This window comes from Rana temporaria, chromosome 3, assembly GCF_905171775.1.
Source record: "Rana temporaria chromosome 3, aRanTem1.1, whole genome shotgun sequence".
NCBI lineage: Eukaryota > Metazoa > Chordata > Amphibia > Anura > Ranidae > Rana > Rana temporaria.
The window spans coordinates 277,968,148-277,988,714 of NC_053491.1; the positions used below are offsets into that span (position 1 = coordinate 277,968,148).

Sequence of the window (20,567 nt, forward strand, 5' to 3'; positions counted from 1 at the left end):
ATGACGTGGCCGCTGCAGCTTAAATATATATTTGCACACACAGAAGAGGTGTAGCTGAGAACACCAAAAGAGGACTCCAGAAGGGGAAGAACGAGAGCCACTTTGTGCAATTGCACAGAGTATGTAAGTATAACATATTTATTATGTTAGAAAAAAAGCTTTTATAGCCACTTTAACACTAAAGTATCAGTTTTGAGGGCTTACCTTTTTATGTAATGTTTGGCTCAGTAATGTCTCAAGAAGAACATTTGAGGCCCACATACTGCTGGTTTGGAATCTTGTCCAGGGGTGAAAAATACTTTTTTTTAAAGCGCTTTACAATAATGCCAAAACAAGTGCTGGTTAAACCTAATAATTTTTTATATTGGTTTACAGATATTTGTACAAGCTTCGAGACCTCCATTTGGATTGCGAGAATTATACTGAGGCTGCCTACACTCTTTTGCTCCACACGAGGCTTCTGAAGGTAACATTTTAAATTTGAATATTCATGCTTAAATATATTGGGCCAGATTCTCGTATCTCCGCGCAATTTTGGGCAGGCGTAACGTATTTGATTTACGTTACGCCTCCGCAACTTACACGGGCAAGTGCTGTATTCTCAAAGCACTTGCTCCGTAAGTTGCGGCGGCGTAGCGTAATTCGACCGACGTAAGCCCGCCTAATTCAAATTTGGATCAGGGGGGCGTGTTTTATGCAAAACTACTGTGACCCGACGTGATTGACGTTTTTTCGGAACGGCGCATGCGCCGTCTGTGGAATTTCCCAGTGTGCATTGCTCCAAAGTACGCTGCAAGGACGTCATTGGTTTCAACGTGAACGTAAATGACGTCCAGTCCCATTCACAGACGACTTACGCAAACAACGTAACTTTTTCAAATTTTGACGCGGGAACGACGACCATACTTAACATTGTTGCGCCGCACTTATGTCACCATATAGCAGGGGCAACATTACGCCGTGAAAAGCCTAACGTAAACGTCGTAACTTTACTGCGTCGGCCGCGCGTACGTTCGGGAATTCGCGTATCTAGCTAATTTGCATACTCAACGCGGAATTCGATGGAAGCGCCACCTAGCGGTGAAAAAAAAATGCAGTTTAGATCCGACGGCGTAAGAGACTTCCGCCTGTCGGATCTAATGGATATCTATGCGTAACTGATTCTAAGAATCAGTCGCATTGATACGACGGGTCAGATTAGGACTTACAACGGCGTACATGGCACTGCGCCGTCGTAAGTCCTTTGAGAATCTGGGCCATTGTGTCACAGATATCCTCTGTAGCCCCAAACACAGATTTAGTTGACAACCAAAGGGAATTACAAATGCTTGTATTCTTTCTGAAACCTAAATTATTAGTTAAGTATCAGTATCAGGTAAAGCCCAACTCCAACCTTAAAGTGGTTGTAGACTAAAGATTTTTTACCTTAGTGTATACTTACCTGACTACTCTCTTGAGCCAGCGATATGCCCGAGAGTAACAGCGCTGTTCTCTCGCTCTCCTCACAAGACTGAGACAGCAGAGGGAGCCATTGACTTCTGCGGCTGTTAATCAGGAGAGAGCGGGGAGCAGAGCCAATAGATGCACACACAGCCTGAACGAGTGCCCCCATAGCAAGGGGAGGCCAAGAGCTCCAGCGGGGGACCCCAGAAGAGGATGTTTGGGACTGCTCTAGGCAAAACCATTGCACAGAGCAGATAAGTAAAACATGTTTATTTTTTTTTAAATAAACACAAGCCTCTACAATCAATTAACCAATCATGGTAATTTTATTTAGTTTTTAACAATAGATTTGGGAGGATTTTACCACTCTGAGGTCTTTATTGCTGTCTATATTCCTGTTGAGAATCTTTTCTCTAGCCTCATGCATCTTGTAGGGTACTACAAGATGCATGAGAACAGCAGCAAAAATACTATTTAGTAGAGCAGGGAAGGTAATCTTGGTAAACTTCTTCTTGTTCTGTACACAGAATTTTATTTTGTACCATAACAATTTTTTTTCAAATTCAGTTTGGCAGGGAGTGTTCATTAATTTATTTATGTACATCCCTTTGCTTGCTTTTACAAGTTTACAATTAGGGTGCCCATACAGGGTAATACAAGTAGTTATGATAGCTAATTCATCTCCAGGAAAGACATACTTAACCTCATGGGAGAACCCATGTACAAATGAATTCAGAGCTTTTATTTTTGCAGAGATCTATCAATAGATTGTCTGCCAGCTTCTTTTAGCTGTGGAGGGGTGCCACATTCATTGAACTATACTGAAGTGGATTTATTATGGTTATTATGCGACATACAGTATGATCACACTGAACTAACTGAATATTTGGGATTAATACTCCATATTCTTCAGCTACTTTGCTTCTAACTATGCTTCCATTTGAACTGCAAGTGAATTGTATTTATGCATAATAAATATATCTTCAGGGTTTTACTAATATGATGACTTTGACTGCTGAAGCACTGCTCTTCTTTCAAACTGAAATGACTACAAAATTACTAATCTATAGCATCTGCTCATTCATAAGAGAATACTAACATTAAAGCGGTCCTCCACCCTAAAGTGGAGTCCCGCTGATCGGAACCCTCCCCCCCTCCGGTGTCACATTTGACACCTTTCAGGGGGGAGGGGGGTGCAGACACCTGTCTAAAGACAGGTATTTGCACCCACTTCCGGCCACACGCTACGGGCGAAAGACGGGCATTCCGTCACATCCCGTCTGTCGCCCGTTGTGTGCTGGGAACACTCGGCTCCCAGCACACAGCGTGTGAGCCAATCGGCGGGCGCAGCGCGACTCGCGCATGCGCCGTAGGGAACCGGGCAGTGAAGCCGCAGCGCTTCACTTCCTGGTTCCCTCACCGTGGATGGAGGGGGGAGCAGCAGGGTGACGAGCGATCGGCTCATCCTCTGCTGCGATCACCGCTGGACTCCAGGACAGGTAAGTGTCCTTATATTAAAAGTCAGCAGCTGCAGTATTTGTAGCTGCTAGCTTTTAATATATTGTTTTAGTGGCACATCCGCTTTAAGAGCCCATTCACACAGGGGCATCACGACTTCTAGCACGACTTTGGGAGGCAACTTGGACACGACTTGAGTATGAATCATTAGGCAACTTACAAGGCAACTTCAAGTTGCCTCCAGGACAGTACAAGGCAACTTCAAGTCACCTCCAGGACAGGAGGCTTTCCAGTGGCCAATCAAACAACAATCAGCTCTGTGGGAGGGAGAGAGAGGGAGGGGTTTGCCTGAGAAATGTATGTTATCTTCCTGTATTGTTGCTTCAGTTAAGACAGGGATCCGACTTCTGAGGCGACTTCCATTGAAATCAATGGGTACAAGTTGCCTACAAGTTGCCTAGAAGTCGGATTGAAGTAGTACAGGAACCTTTTCTGAAGTCGGAGCGACTTCAGTAGTGTGTATAAAGACGGCTCCATTCACTTCCATTCATTTTATCGACCACGCAACTTGGGGCAACTTGGGGCGACTTGAAGTCGGATCCCAGGTCGTCCCAGTGTGAACCGGCTCTTACTGCTTTGCTTTTGCTTTCATTGATATGTGCTTGTTCCTGCAATTGTGCTATGCATGCACTATGAGCTAATATGCACAAATACAGGCTGAACTCATGGTTCCAATTTTATGATGATGATTGAGAGATTACTCATTAGGTTTTATCATGGTGGAGATTGCACTACATACAGTATGCTTGCATGATTGCACTTTATTACTGATATATATGAACATGGATTATTGAAGAACTGAGTTACATATTTTAGACCAGGGATATGCAATTAGCGAACCTCCAGCTGTTGCAGAACTACAAATCTCATGAGGCATAGCAAGACTCTGACAGCCACAAGCATGACACCCAGAGGCAGAGGCATGATGGGACTTGTAGTTTTGCAACAGCTGGAGGTCCGCTAATTGCATATCCCTGTTTTAGACCTTACTTGAGTTCCCTAGGTTTATGCTATGGATAACAAGTCTATACAAACATTCTTACTTTGAACTGTCCATTGTTGCTATATGCATTGTGGCCACAAGTATTTTCTTTAACTATTTTTTTTTTTAGTAGGGCAGTCTTGGGAACATGATGATTGTTTTGGTATATATTTTTGTGCAACTTTTTTGTATTAGGGAAGGTTTGTCAAAAAAAGAAAAAGAAAAAAAAAAGAAAATCCATGTACGCTTTATTTATTTTGAAGTCTGGGCATTCCAGTTTGTGCAGTAATATAAACTTAAAAAATAATCAAAAGAGCACCAATTTTATTTAGGACCATATGTTGACTTGCATGTGGGTTTTTCTTTAGTTATGAAGGTTTTTCTGTTGTTTTGTAAAAGGTTGTTAATCTCCACCCCATGCCATGATATATTACTGCATAACATATTTATATATGATGGTGGTCTTATCGTGCATAGTAATTCATTATTATTATAATTTATTTTGTCTTTTTAGCTATAAAGTCAGGTCAGTCTCTAAAGTAACTACCGTATCAATAGATGCTTTGGAACACTAAATGGCTTTGGGTTCTGCCTTGCTCCATGTTGTTGTAATTTGTAACATAAAAATATTATTTTTCTTTAAGTGGTCAGATGAACAGTGTTCATCTCAGGTGTTGCAGACAGAGTTCCAGAGTTCACAAACTCAACGGCAGCTAAAAGAAAATTTATATGAAGTCATCATTGGATACTTTGACAAAGGAAAGGTGAGTTATCTTCCCATGTGCTTTCTGTATAGGTCAAATCAAGCTATATTAGGAAATATCAAATACTTAAAGGATGAAATAGTGCATGCTAGATTGCTTAGGTAATACAATATTTTACTGTATATAGTATTTATTGGCGTATAACACTCACTTTTTTACCCTGAAAATAGAGGGTAAACTGTGCCTGCGCGTTATACGCAGAGGGCAGTGGAAAGTTTTTTTCCTGAAACTTCCCTTTTAAAGTTAGGGTGCGTGTTATACGCCTGTGCGTGTTATATGCCGATAAATACAGTAATTAGTAATGGTATGAAATGTGGATGCCATTTGTAAAAAAAAGGTATATAATATTGACCCTTTTTAGTGTTTAGTAAAGGGTATTGGTACTAATCCCTACGGTTGAAAGCAAATTCCTGGCCAAATGGCAAGACCCATACAAGATAATGGAAAAAGTGAGTGAGGTGAATTACAAGGTCAGACAACCTACTAGTGTGATTTCCACCTTTCAAGGGAATACCATGGGTATGTTCTATACATATTTACATTGGTCCAAGCTGAACCAATGTAACTATGCAAAAATTAGAAATACCTAAACTTCAACTTTAGGTAATGATAAAGGTATTGCCAAATCACTCGGCTCAAAGTGCAATTGTAAAGATAGATGTGAGAAGTGAAGTGGTTAAAGGAATTAGAAGACTTTTATTTGGTACAATGTCTTATTAATTAATCTGTTTGTTATTGTAGGGCAGATACATCCATTAAATACATTTTTAATTTATACTGTAATTATACAGTATCTGACAATTACAATATTAAACTGATTATTTTTCTAAAATAAGTATCTAACATGCAATGGAATTATACCATAGCTGATTGCCAATGTTAGTGGGGACTGAAGCTGTAATTAACACCAGGGTTTGATGGCTAGCAGTGATACAATTGTATTATTACTATTTTCTGCCTTTTTTCTTACTGTAAAAAAAGTCAAACAACAATAAAATATTTTTTACAGTGATAAACATTAGTGAATAATTAAAATAAACAGTGCACACACATGTATATGTGTTATGTTTTCATAAAGTGGTGCTTGATCTCTAGGCTTTTTATTTTAATCAACAAAACCATGTGATTAGGAAGGACATGTGATAATTTGGGATTAGGTTATGGATTGAATCTTGTGTGTTAGAAATGAGCAGTTCCTGCAAATTAATGCCAGAATTCTCAATATCAGATTCTTTATAACCGTAATTTACTAGCTAGCCTTTGAGCTTCGTTCAGCTGGCTTGGAAGGACCAAAAAGGGGGCTTTTGAATAAGCCAGTCCCTTTACAATAAAATACTAATACATATCCATAGTAATATTTGGCTTTATATATGCTAAAGGCATCTCCCAAGCATATCATTTAAACATTACCCAGCATCCCATAGACTGCAATTGGATGCAGTGCTACTTTCGGGTTTTACAAATTTTAAAACGAAGAATCCCAAGCAAAATGAACCAGGCAGATTTGCCCATCTATAGTTTTAACTATTTAATTAATCCAAATACTTATAGAGTAGAGTTTAACATTTTATTACATTACATTGCTTAACAGATGTGGGAGGAAGCAATATCTCTGTGCAAACAATTGACAGAGCAGTACGAAATGGAAATATTTGATTATGAACTTCTCAGCCAGTGCTTGGTAAGATATTTGTTTTGATTTGTTTACAGCATTTATAAATGATTGTGCATGTATAGAATTAGATTTTGTTTTTTGAGGTATCTCTGCGAGCGGTAGAGTAAGAGCATAAATTCTAGCAAAGGATTTCCCTTGTGACTCTTAACTGGTAATTGTTAAACATTTTTAAACGTAGCCTATGGAGATTTTTAAGTACCGTAGTTTGTCGCCATTCCACAAGTGTGTGCAATTTTAAAGCGTAACATGTTAGCTATCTATTTACTTGGCATAACATCATCTTTCACAATATGCAAAAAAAATGTTTGGGGTTCTATGTATATATATATTACGACGTATTAACATAAAACACGCCCCCAGTAAATCCATTTGAATTCCGCGCAAATTCGTTGAGGATTTAAACCAAAGCAAAGTAAGTTACAGCGGCGTAGCGTATCTTACATACCCTGCGCCCAGCGCAGATGTATGTGGATCTGCCCCTTACAGTGTATATCTTCAGTGTGAGATCTATGGCTCTTGTGCCACTGACTGCTATTCTAATGGGATTTGGAATGTGATATGAAGATGCCCCTACTGTGCGGAGGAAGGCACGTCAATTTATTATTGGGGGAAATACTGTACCAGCTGCAAGTAGACTACAGACAATACTGGTGATTAGTCCTTTGCTCCCTGTCTGCCTCTTTTTGCGCAAAGCTTTCAGAGCTCAGTTTGTCTTAAAAGCTAATATGAGATTTTAGTGACTGGATTTTGATCTACTTTAAAAGAAGCTCTTACTAAGAGGAATGTGTGGGATGATATATGTAGCACTGACCCCCGAAGGAGCTGCTGATTTAATTTGGGCCTGCACTCTACTAATAAACCCCACTAACTTGGCTCAATCCCCTTGGCACAGCTGTGATGCAATGCAATACAATACAATGTAAGACAATACAAAATACCTGTATTATAACCCCAGGATCCACTGACTGCACTTTGAGTGAGAAAAACAGTATGCTACAACAACTGGATACTTAACCAGAGATATATTTTACTGTGAAATATGCAAAGAAGTTATTACAGTAATTGTGCTGTCATCCCAACGTAAGACGACAGCACAATTGATTTAAACATAAGCTATTTGAAAACAGTATACATAAACATTTTATACCTGGGAGCTCCCCCTACTTTATTAACTATGCGTGAGATCTCACTTAAAGTACTTGGTCTTGGATCTTCTTTTCTTCGCTAGCTAAAGTGATTTGTAATCCACAGTTTTGATGAGTCAAATTGAAGTGAAAATGCTCCTGGTGTAACTGCAACAACTATTTTAAAATCGCTTGAAATGTCAAATTAGATAGGCCTCAAGCCTTCTCAGTTTCAGTTCCTCTGTGGAACTATAAATCCCAGTAAGGCCTGTATATGAGTCTAACTGCGTGTAAACTTAGCAAACTGTGGGTCGTGACCGGCTCACCCACTGGATCGGAGCTCCGGGTAGTAACTTTTGTTCAGGGTCCTGTGACTGCAACTTGCTTCTCTGTCAGCTCTGTTCAGCTCCGCTGGATGGATCCGGTTCTCTGATGCTCGGATGAGTGTCTCTCGGTCTCTGCAATCCGGCCACTGTCCTCTAGCTCTCCGAGCTCAGCCTTCCCTCCCCAGCAGCTTGGCATCAGCATCCAGAAGGCTTTTGTTTACACTCCTGTCTCCCCTTGTCTCCAAGGCAACCAAAAACCTCAACAAAACATCTCTCTGCATTACCAGTATTTGGGTCTCTCCTCGTCTCCAAGGCAACCAAAATACTAAACAAAACATCTCTCTGCATTACCAGTGTTTGGTCACTAGCTCCAAATACTTAAACATAGCAATGTCCATAGACGTTGTATTAAAGTATGCAAACACACATCAATATACAAGAATGTCAGCGCTACACACTCCCCCTACTTTATCTCTTTGGTCCTCCAAAGAGGTTCAAATTGCTAACTCTATTCTGCATTTTAGCCTCTATACGGTTATACAATACAGACAGAGGAGCTTCCCACCAATTGTCATATGATGGGGAGCTATCCTGTGCACTCACAGCTGATACTACTGTGTCTGGTACAGATGTGCCAAGGGGTGAGGTGGGGTTGTCCCTTACTGAATCAAAAGTAGAGGGACCAGACAGTTCAAGGTTTCTTTTGCTGACAAACTGAGATGCTTCAGAGCATTCGCCCAATGTATCATAAGTCAGTCTGCGTGGTGGGCGAATGTCTCTCTTTGCTCTTTGCACTTTTGGGGTATCCATTCCTTTTTGACAAATGTCGTCATCCCTCCTCTCAGTGACTAAAAATGGAGAGTAAATAGGAGTACTGGGCTCTTCTGCAAGATGAGTTGCCGGCACAAATTCTGGGGCCTCTGCCCTGAGAGTTCCGTTATTATCCTCCTCTACTTCTGAAGAGATATCAGCATCTGTTTCTGAAGTTTCCGGAGGCCACAGCCAACTCATCTCCACTTCCTCATCTTCATCTGTAGAGGGTGCAAGCTGAGATCTGGTTATTGGCCTACACACATCGGTGGATGTGGATGGGAATTCCTCCTCTGTGCTTATCCTGACTGCCTCAGTGAGAGGTAAAAGGTGATTCCGATGCCAGGTTTTTATTGGCCCAGTGTTTCCTTCTGGCTTGATTTCATACACTGGGAGCCCTGGAAGCTTCCTACACACAACATAAGGCTGTGATCTCCAACGATCAGCCAACTTATGCTTGCCTGGGATGCCTAGATTCCTCAGCAAAACCCGGTCACCTGGTTGAAGATCTTGAACTCTTACTTTCAGGTCAAAGTTTCTCTTGTTCCTGTTGACTCTGGAGTTCGAGGTGGCTTGAGCCTGCTCGTAAGCTATCTTCAGGCTCCTCCGCAGCCTGTCCACATACCCTCTATGGGAGTTCTCTGATGTGTGATCCAAGGAGGAACCAAAAGCCAGGTCCACTGGTAATCGGGCTTCACGGCCGAACATCAATCTGTAAGGTGAATACCCAGTGGTGTCACTTTTGGTACTGTTGTAGGCATGAACCAGTGCAGTAATGTGTTTACTCCAATGGGGTTTCTGTTCTGCAGTCAACGTCCCCAACATATTCAGGAGAGTCCTGTTGAACCTTTCCGGTTGAGGGTCCCCTTGTGGGTGATAAGGAGTAGTCCTGGACTTTTGTATGCCTAGTAGATCCAACAGTCTTTTTATTAATTTGCTCTCAAAGTCCCTTCCTTGGTCCGAATGTATCCGTTGAGGTAAGCCATAATGGACGAAGAACTTTTCCACGAGAGTCTTTGCTACTGTGGTTGCTTGCTGGTCTCTAGTAGGAAATGCTTGGGCATAACGGGTAAAGTGATCTGTTACCACCAAGATGTCCCCCTGCCCACTCAGATCGGATTCCAAACAAAGAAAGTCTATGCAGACCAGGTCCATTGGTCCCTGGCTCTCCAAATGGCCCATTGGGGCAGCCCTCTGGGGCAATGTCTTTCGTTGTATACACCTGAGGCAGGAATGACAGTAACTCTCCACTTCTTTCCTCATGTGAGGCCAGTAGAACCTGTCCCTTACTAGTTGGAAAGTCCTCTCGGCTCCCAAATGACCATGATGATCGTGTAAAGCAATCAGTACCCTCTCTCTGTGCTTTTCCGGCAGGAGCAGCTGCCACTTTGCTTCTGGATCATCAGAGGGGCCCCTTCGGTAGACCACCCCTTGTTGCAACTGCAACCGATCCCATTCTTTCAGTATCAGCCGGGCTTCCTTCTTGGGGCTCTTCTGCAGCACATCAGACTGTTGATGTTCCAATGCCTTCAGCACCAGCCCACACAGTGGATCTTCCTCCTGATCTCTCCTGAGATCCTTTCTGGATAGCTTGGGGAGACCCTCTTGTACAACCTGGGAGACGTTGCAATAGCACCTGGGTACTCCCGCTGAGGATACTCCCACTTCTTCAGCTCTGGCCCCACCTCTCCCGTGTAGACTTGTCCCTTCACAAAGGGCTCTTACCCCCTCTGGAGTAAGTTGAGTCCAGTCTTCTGATGGATTTCGGGGGTCATGAGGCCTTCTTGATAGAGCATCCGCATCTCGATTACCAACCCCTGGTCTGTACTTCAGGCTGAAGGTAAATGCCGAGAGAGCAGCTAGCCACCTGTGACCGGTGGCGTCCAGCTTTGCAGTGGTGAGCAGGTATGTGAGGGGGTTGTTGTCCGTCTTTACCACAAATTCAGCCCCGTAAAGGTAATCCTTCAACTTGTCTACCACTGCCCACTTCAGAGCCAGAAATTCAAGCTTGTGAGTCGGATAGTTTCTTTCGGCAGGAATCAAACTTCTGCTCACATAGGCGATCGGCTGCAGATGCCCTTCATGCTCTTGATAGAGCACTCCTCCCAGTCCGTCACGGCTGGCATCCACATGCAACTCGTATGGTTTGGCAGGGTCTGCATAGGCCAAAACCGGAGCAGTGGTAAGGCTCCACTTCAATTGTCTGAAGGCTTCCTCACATCCTGGAGTCCACTGGTCCTGGATGGACTCTTTCTTCCTTCTGGGCCCTTCTTTTGGCTTCCTTGACTGATCTGGGCTTACACTAACTTCTTCCTGTTTCTTCAGGAGCTCAGTGAGTGGGTGGGCTATTTTAGCGAACCCCTCCACGAACCTTCTGTAGTACGAACAGAAGCCTAAGAATGACCTGAGTTCAGTCACGTTGGTGGGCCTTGGCCAAGAAGTGACAGCTTCTAACTTCTTGGGATCGGTTGCCACTCCCTCTTCAGACACAATGTGTCCCAGGTAATTCACTGAGGGCTGGTAGAACTGGCATTTTTCCATAGAGAGCTTCAGACCTTCATCATGAAGTCTCTTCAGGACCTTCTCCAGGCGTTCTTCGTGCTCTTCCAACGTTCTTCCAAATACTATGATGTCATCCAGGTAAACTAGTACTTCAAGTAGGTTCATGTCACCCACTGTTTTTTCCATCAACCTCTGGAACGTTGCTGGGGCCCCAGACAGGCCTTGCGGCATCCGGTTGAACTCAAAGAATCCGACTGGGGTGATAAAAGCGGTCTTCTCTTTGTCTTCAGGGCACATGGGGATCTGATAATACCCACTCTTTAAGTCCAGCACACTGAACCACTTCGCTCCCGACAGGCTCTGCAGAGCATCCTCTATCCGAGGTGTGGTGTACTGGTCAGGAATGGTCCTCCGGTTCAGGGTCCTGTAATCGATACATAGGCGTAGGGACCCGTTCTTCTTCCTGACCACCACTATTGGGGAGGCATAAGGACTCCTGGACTCCCGGATAATGCCAGTCCTCTTGAGTTCAGCCAGTTGTTCCCTCAAATCTTCCAGATCTCCCAATGGGATTCGCCTAACCCTTTCACGAAACGGCTTGTCTTCCTCCAGTCGAATTCGGTGGGTGGCACTCTTTGCCAAACCCACATCAAATTCACTTTTTGAGAAAGCTGCCCTCCATCTCAGAAGTTGGGCTTTAGCTCTTTCTCTCCATGCAGGAGTAAGAGGCGTATTCTTTGGGCAGAATTCTTCTACAGAGATTTCTGCTGCTGGTCCTTCCGTCGAACCACATGCTGCGACTGGAGTTGCTGGGCTGACCTGTCCTAACAGTAGTCTGGCTGGCACCCTCACTGGCACAGCTGCTGTGTTGCGGACACTGACTGGAACTTTGCCGTGAGTCCTCTTCAATGCCCTGGTGGGCAATACTTCAGGGATAAGTTCTAACCCCTTTTTTTCTTCCTGGCTTGTATTTTCAAGGACAATGAAAGGACCTGTTTTTTTCCAGCTTAACTTGACGGAGGCTCTCAGGCAGACTACTTCACCCGGCTGGACTAACCTCTTTTCCCTATCCAGGAGCCAGATTTTTCCCACTCCCTCTTCAGGAGCCTCTTCCTCCTGTCTAAGGTCTCGGTATGTCTGGGCCAACATTGGATGTATTTTAGTTGGGAGGGTCCCCTTCTGCAGCACAAGCGGTGCAAGTAGCCTCCTCACCAAGTTAGTGTTCGTCCCAATGATGAGGGAATTTTTGTCAGCCCCTGGGGGACGAGGGCACACTATGGCCAAGGTGTCGAAAGTCTCAGCCTCTCCTGCTGTACTTGGGTCGAAGGTGAGTCTGACCGGCAGGTAACCATCATATGGGAAGTTCTGGGTGCCTAATCCCCATATCTCTAGTTCCTCCAATTTCTGTAACGGCAGGTGCTTGAGATGTCTGTCATAGAAATCCCTGTAGAGCAAGGTTACTTGGGCTCCAGTGTCCAGCAGGGCTTTCGTATAAATCCCCTCTACTTGGATGGGAACAATTGGGGAGGGTCCCACTAGCTTGGGGGGAAATCCAATGATTGCAGTACCTTTGACCTGCCTCGTGGCTTGTACATTCGCCTTTGGGGGTCTCTCTCTTTTCCATCCTGGCTTGTTGGTGACCTCAGTGGTCAGGGGTATATGAGTCGGTGTGGAGTTCGCTATTGCAACCGGGCGCCCAGTTGACTCCTTCACTGGGGACCTCTGAAGTTTTTCCCCCAGTTGTTTGGATTTTGTTTCAGTTACTGGGCTTGGGCACACTCGCCTGAGATGTCCTACTCCTCCACATTTGAAGCAGACTCTCTGTGTTTGTTTCATAGGATGATTAATGGTAGGAGTCTCTGGAGCCTTGAGTGGCAGGACTTCTTCTGTCTGGGGTTTCACCAGACGAGTCATCAACATGGTCATCATTTCCAGTATTTCTTTCTGGGTCTGGAACAGCTTCTCCAGTTCAGTCTGACCTACGGGTAGGTGGTGAATAGGTGAAAGCCATGATCCCTGTTCAACGCTTGTTGCCAAAACATTAAGTTCCTGAGTGTCTGAGGGGACACCTATCTGCTGTATTTTAGCACTTGTGGTGCTAGGAGGTTGAAGTTTCCCCTGTTTTTGGTCCCTCTCAATCTCCATTTTATCCGCTTCATTCACTTTCTCAATGAGGACCTCATCCGGAGTTGAGGGATCTTCCAAATACTGCTTCAGTTGTAGCTTGATATAGTCACTCCTCAATCCCGTAGTCACAGATCTCCTAAATTTCCTCTTAACTAGCTCGGCTCCAAAATGCTCTCCATTTCCTTCTTCCTTTGATGTGAACAGCAGGCGGTCCTTGAGCTCAATGGCCCGAAATAGGAAGTTCTGAGGAGTCTCTCTACTATCCTGTGTCATATTTATCAGTCGATGAAACAGCTCAGTGGCATCTTCCTCCTCATAATAGCTTTTCAGTATCCTCTTTAGCTGGTTCAAGGTCAATCCACTCTTCCTCTCCAACATGCCCCTAACACTTGAACCTGGGCTGATGGCATGGATTACAGCCTCTCTAATTTCCGATTCCAGATATCCTTTCTGTAGCCCCAACTCTATTTGGTGTAGGAGGCTGGTGTAGGACAGTTTGTCCTTCTGCCCTCTTTCTCCTATCTGGCCGTCAATGTGGAAATCCTTCCGGATGGTTACTTCCTGCAAGCGGCCCTGGGTGCGTTTCTTCAGTACCTTCCCAGTGTTGGGCGTTATCTGGCCATCTTTCTGGTCCTCCAAAACGACACGTAACCCATTAATGCGTTCAGCTATCATACTGGAGTTCTCCTGAAACCTCTCCTGTATGTTACAGTATTGTTGCTTCAGGTCAGCCAGCTGTCGTTCTGCCAGTGATTTAACAGCAGCCTCTGCTTTCCTGTCTAAAGGTTCTAACTGCTTTTGACTGGGAGAGCGCCCTTCATGTTTGCTGGGGTGTGTCAGGTGGAACTCTGTCTTTTCGGACAATTTTATACTGGCACCGTGGAAGTTTTCAGGGACATCTCGTTCCCACTCTATCAGTGCATAGGTGCAGTCGGTCCCAGGATCGGGTTTCACTGCGACCACGTAAGCCTTTCTGTCCGGGGACAATGCTTGTACCACCTCTTTAATTTGTTTCTTTCCCCAGTCGCTCCCTGGAAGTTCAATGACCACGCTCTCTTCTGAGCGTGTCCCTTCTGCTTCGCACCATTGGACTACTTTGATGGGGTCCATGATAGCGTGAGGGGACGGGCTTGCTTGTAGAGTGACAGGAATCCCGGACGAGCCCCCACGTGTAGCACTGACCCCCGAAGGAGCTGCTGATTTAATTTGGGCCTGCACTCTACTAATAAACCCCACTAACTTGGCTCAATCCCCTTGGCACAGCTGTGATGCAATGCAATACAATACAATGTAAGACAATACAAAATACCTGTATTATAACCCCAGGATCCACTGACTGCACTTTGAGTGAGAAAAACAGTATGCTACAACAACTGGATACTTAACCAGAGATATATTTTACTGTGAAATATGCAAAGAAGTTATTACAGTAATTGTGCTGTCATCCCAACGTAAGACGACAGCACAATTGATTTAAACATAAGCTATTTGAAAACAGTATACATAAACATTTTATACCTGGGAGCTCCCCCTACTTTATTAACTATGCGTGAGATCTCACTTAAAGTACTTGGTCTTGGATCTTCTTTTCTTCGCTAGCTAAAGTGATTTGTAATCCACAGTTTTGATGAGTCAAATTGAAGTGAAAATGCTCCTGGTGTAACTGCAACAACTATTTTAAAATCGCTTGAAATGTCAAATTAGATAGGCCTCAAGCCTTCTCAGTTTCAGTTCCTCTGTGGAACTATAAATCCCAGTAAGGCCTGTATATGAGTCTAACTGCGTGTAAACTTAGCAAACTGTGGGTCGTGACCGGCTCACCCACTGGATCGGAGCTCCGGGTAGTAACTTTTGTTCAGGGTCCTGTGACTGCAACTTGCTTCTCTGTCAGCTCTGTTCAGCTCCGCTGGATGGATCCGGTTCTCTGATGCTCGGATGAGTGTCTCTCGGTCTCTGCAATCCGGCCACTGTCCTCTAGCTCTCCGAGCTCAGCCTTCCCTCCCCAGCAGCTTGGCATCAGCATCCAGAAGGCTTTTGTTTACACTCCTGTCTCCCCTTGTCTCCAAGGCAACCAAAAACCTCAACAAAACATCTCTCTGCATTACCAGTATTTGGGTCTCTCCTCGTCTCCAAGGCAACCAAAATACTAAACAAAACATCTCTCTGCATTACCAGTGTTTGGTCACTAGCTCCAAATACTTAAACATAGCAATGTCCATAGACGTTGTATTAAAGTATGCAAACACACATCAATATACAAGAATGTCAGCGCTACACATATATAAAGCCTTCTGAAAATGCTTGTTGCCTAGATGTAATAGTAATTAAAAAGCTTTAATACTTTGAGTCATAGACCAGAACAGGTGTGTAGATCATAAGTTGAATTTACTCTGCCCAATACTGGCTGGATACTTGAAGCTATTTGATCAGAATACCACTTAAAGCGGAGTTCCACCCAAAAGTGTAACTTCCGCTTTAAGCACTCCTCGCCCCATGACATGCCACATTTGGCATGTCATTTTTTTTGGGGGGGGGGGGTGTACCCTCTTTTTAGTGGAACTTACTGTCCCACTTTCTTATTCCTTTTTTCGGTCGCCTAGGCGATTCCTCCTCTCGCCCTAGGCGGGCCCTCCCTGTCAGAGATCTTCTGGGACACATCTCAGATCCCAGAAGATCAGCTGGCCAATAGGAGAGCACAGCGTGACTCGTGCATGCGCAGTGCACACCCGGCCATGAAGCCGTAAGCTGTCATGGCCAGGTGCCCACAGTTGCGACTACGGTCCCGAGGAGAGGAGGGGGAGAGGAGCGAGTCTCCGGGCGGCCGCATTGCTGGACCGTTGGGCAGGTAAGTGTCGCTTTATTAAAAGTGTTGGTTTATTAAAAGGAAAGGATGTACTTCAGAATGGAAACACAAGCATCTGTATACCTATTGTTCCTTAAAATTACCCACCTGTTAGGTCACTCTACCAATCCAGGCAGGATACTGATCCATTTACTATAAGCTTAAGCAGGTTTGCTGCATAATATGTTTAAAGTTAGTAAATATTTTCTTTTGATGCTGAATAAAAATATACTAGATTTTACATTAAAGCACTATTTTCTGATTTTCTGCTGTGCATTAATAACCCAAATCTACCATGTCTGGCTAAAGACCACCATACACTCCTAGAGTAGGATGAATACAGATACAATGCAGGCATGCTTTCATTGGTTTATTTAAGATTATATATGTATTTGTTATTTGTAAAATATATTTCTGAATGTGATTTAATTTATGGTAAACTGTAACTAACCCCCAGTTACTTCCCACCAGGTTCCCAACTCACCATATTAGGTGAATCAATATGGTATTGCAGCTAGTGATGTACAGTAAGCAGAGAACCCTAGGGTGTCATCTTTCCAGAGATCTCTGTATGTTAAATAAGGGGCCTGTCTTTATTCGTTTTAGGGATACACAACAAGGGTTAGCAAGGATAAAGGATTGAAATGATAAAAAATAAATTGATCACATTTAAATACTTTTTTTTTTTCAATCTGATTTTATTGTTTTTGGTCATAACAAATATATAAAAAAAAGAAGAAGAAAGTAATATATGTGTAGTGATACTCCTGTGAGGGCCACTGAGTGATGCTAGTCCTCTACTGTTTGTTACAAGATTTCTTGTCCTCAGAACTACTTTTCTGTGTGGATACCATGGAGAATGTTAAAAACCTGGTCAGCAGACTGCCCTTGTGTAAAATGCCTTTTGTACATAGTTTTTTTGAAGGTATGCTCCTCCTTGGAAGTTTTCTAGAGGAATACATTAAACAGGATACTGAAGGAAGGGGGTTCCTACCCCACTATCCTTAATCTTGCCTCCCTATTCAATAAAACGTTCCTACAATAAGAATGTGACCTGTTCGTCCCTTCAGGGTGTCATAATCTACTGCAGGTCCTTGCCCATGTGGCAGACCCCTCACAGCTAAGCCCACTATATCTGGCCAGAAACATTCTTCAAATAAATTTTAAAAAAAATTGAGAGAGGGACATCTATTAACAAACATTTGCTCCACAATAAGTCAAGACATCCTGCTTTTTAATTCACTTTGTCCTTTGGAAAGGAACATAAAGAGGCGTTATGCTCTCTATACTGTTTTTTCAATGCTGCACATTTTTATTTGTTTCTTCACAAAGCAGACTTTTTTTTTTCTTACACCTCCTTGCAGCTTACATTCTCAAGGAGTGATTATATTCTTTCTTCTTAGGAAGGATTTCAAGGACTTTTTAAAATCCTGCACAGTGACCTCTATCTGTTCACCAATGCATGCCCCATTATGCTCCAGAGAACATCTGTTCTATTTACTGCAGAAACCAGCCTTCTGGACGTTCTCCTGTAGAATTCTCACTAAGTCTACTGCAGCAAAGAAACCTCTGCCTGGTCTTCTTTTACATATACCACTATGTCTCTCATATGAAAGGTTCTCTAACTTTAATAGCAATTGTAATGTGGTGGGGTTTTACTCATTAGACCCTTAACCAGACCATGAGCCTTCATGTACCAAGGTGCATTGGCGACCTTTTTCAAAAAAAATTCCTGAGCCCAGTTTTTGACCATACGCCTAAACACTGATGTATTCATACCTCCCTGAGGGTTATACTGCAGCCTTCATTGGCCCTGGCCTTATACTGCTCAGAATATCTAGGTCTAATCTTCATATCATTATATATAGTAAAATGAAGCAGACAAGAACTCCTAGTGTGAGACTGGTTTACTGGCGGTGAGCCATTCTGTTTTTTTTATACTAGAATGATGGACTGTTTGCATTTCCTTCGCTAAAAAAAATATATTTTTATTTGCTTGTTTTTGAAAGAACAATAAAGACTTAGGCCCCTTTAACACGGACGGATAGAATGATGCTTTTAGCTGTGGATTTTACCGCAGCTAGAAGCACACAATTCTTTCCTATGACACCCTTAACACACTACGGTTACCTGTGGTTACCCCGCAGAAGAGGCCGAAGAAGCCCGGGCCCTTACTCGTAAAAGAGCTTAAAAGAAGGAAGCGGGGGCCCCGGCAGAACGCCCACCGGAGCTGACTAATAAATTACTTTAAAAACCCTGTGTAGTGTGTTTTTTTTTATTCCGCCAGGTGAATGGGTAGGGGTACGATGTACCCCATACTCATTCACCTAGGGTGGGGGGCCGGGATCTGGGGGCCCCCGATAAGCTCCCCGCCTGCAGACCCCAACAACCAACGGCCAGGGTTGTCGGGAAGAGGCCCTGTCCCCATATGCCGTTTTTCCGGCATATGGGGGTTCCCCTTAAAGCGGAGTTCCGGCCACAATTTCACTTTTTAAATATAAATACCCCTGTAATACACAAGCTTAATGTATTCTAGTAAAGTTAGTCTGTAAACTAAGGTCCGTTTTGTTAGGTTGTTACAGCATTTAGACACTTTATAAAATAGAAATTGACTGGGGCCATCTTATGTGTGTGCATCATGAAGCCAGACTGTATGACTTCCTGGATTTCAGCCTTGCAAATCTCGCACATGCTCAGTGCTGCACAAGCAGTGTCAGATCAGGTTTCAGCACCTGTGCTGTCCAAGTCACATGATTCTTTGAGACTGGGGAATGCACAGACTCCTGGAAAGTTACACCCACTACATTCCCAGGAGTCTGTGCGGTGTAGGTTAGGAAGCATTAAGTACTTAGGTGCAGGAAGTGGGAAGATTAACTATTCTGCCTAGCAACAACACTTTGAAGGCATCTAAAAAAAAAAAAAAATTTGTAAAGGACTAATGACATTTTTTTAAAACTACTGATGTAATGTTATATTTATGGGTGGAACTCCACTTTAAAATCCATAGCAGACCCAAAGGCCTGGTATGCTCCTGGAGGGGGAACCCAATGCCGTTTTTTTATTTGAAATTTGGCATGGAGTTCCCCCTCAAGATTCATACCAGACACAGTGCTTGGTATTGGCAGGAATCCAAGTCGGATCCCCGTTCAATATCGTGCCGCGGCTAAACGCAACCGCAGCTAATCGCACTGTACAAATGCAGCTGACCGCTGTGCCTGGAGTCTTGAATTCCAGCAAAACATAAACATGCTTTTATCTGCGGCAAAACAGCCGTCCGTGTGCAAGGGGCCTTAGTGTGCCAACTCTATGGTTTTTAATGGTCCATGTTGTATGGATTTATAAACAATTCTAAAAAGTAATTGTTAGCGTATCCTGAATATTTTTCATTTGCAAATGCATTTTTTTTATATAAACTTTTTTGTGTATATATTTATAATCACAGGATAAAAAACTTTTTCATGAATCGGCCCATGGCATTTCATTGTGTCTCTTTTTCTTTTACCAGTTTAAATGTAATTGTCATTTATAACTACATAAAGTGCACATAAAAATCATCAATTTTGCTAAGGCCATAAAGTAAAGTATTTAAATTAATTTTGCTTTGATTTTCTTTCCCACTGGCAGACACAGCAAGCAAAATTTTATGAAAACATAATGAAAATTCTCCGTCCAAAACCTGATTACTTTGCAGTCGGATATTATGGCCAAGGATTCCCAACATTCCTCCGGGTAAAATGTTTTTTATTGACAATAAATTTATGATGAGTACCACTAGAGTTGTAAAATGAGCAAGTCCAATAGTATTATTATTATTATTAATAATAATACTACTATTATAGGACTTATATGCACTCACCGGCCACTTTATTAGGTACTAAAGGGGGCATAGTTAAATAGAGCCTGAGATCACTGTATACATGGCATACATATGCTGCAGTACCCAACACGTATGTCATAGTTATTGTGACACAAGCACATATGATAGATGGATAGATGCACATAAAACAAGGGATAATTTAAAAAAAACCAAAAAAAAAACCTCTTCTATTACATATGCTTTTTAACGCTTTTTCCTTTGTAATTTTCCTTAAAAGATAACTTGTTTACATATTTGAAGACAACTTGGTAACCAGCAACTGCTGATACAATAAACGTTTTGGTCAGGCGTGTGCAGTTTAAAAAGTGCAGCAACAGGAATCAGATATAGTACAGCAGGGCTTAAAGAGTACAGTAGTCAGGAATATGTAATGAATGGCACAGATTACAGAATTCAACATTCAGGAATATGCAGGGCCGGTGCTAGTCTATTTTGTGCCCTAGGCAAGACCAGCTACTTGCACCCACCCCTATAAAAAAAAATATATAAAATGTATTCAATAATTCTAATACCAGAACTCCTGCTGCACACTAAACTGATGATCTATAGAGGCTTTGCGTGTGTGCATACATGAAAT

At 43.1% G+C, this 20,567-nt stretch overlaps 1 protein-coding gene across 3 annotated transcripts in view; it reads left to right on the top strand.

The window, feature by feature from the left end:
- The window catches only part of DOCK2 (dedicator of cytokinesis 2), a 325,179-nt gene that overhangs the window by 248,464 nt on the left and 56,148 nt on the right, over positions 1 to 20,567 (top strand). For all 3 annotated transcript variants that reach the window (XM_040344676.1, XM_040344678.1, XM_040344677.1), the window contains exons 37-40: positions 376 to 466; positions 4,588 to 4,707; positions 6,299 to 6,388; positions 19,738 to 19,842. In XM_040344676.1, the coding sequence (XP_040200610.1) occupies positions 376 to 466; positions 4,588 to 4,707; positions 6,299 to 6,388; positions 19,738 to 19,842 (406 nt within the window). The remainder of the gene's footprint in view (positions 1 to 375; positions 467 to 4,587; positions 4,708 to 6,298; positions 6,389 to 19,737; positions 19,843 to 20,567) is intronic.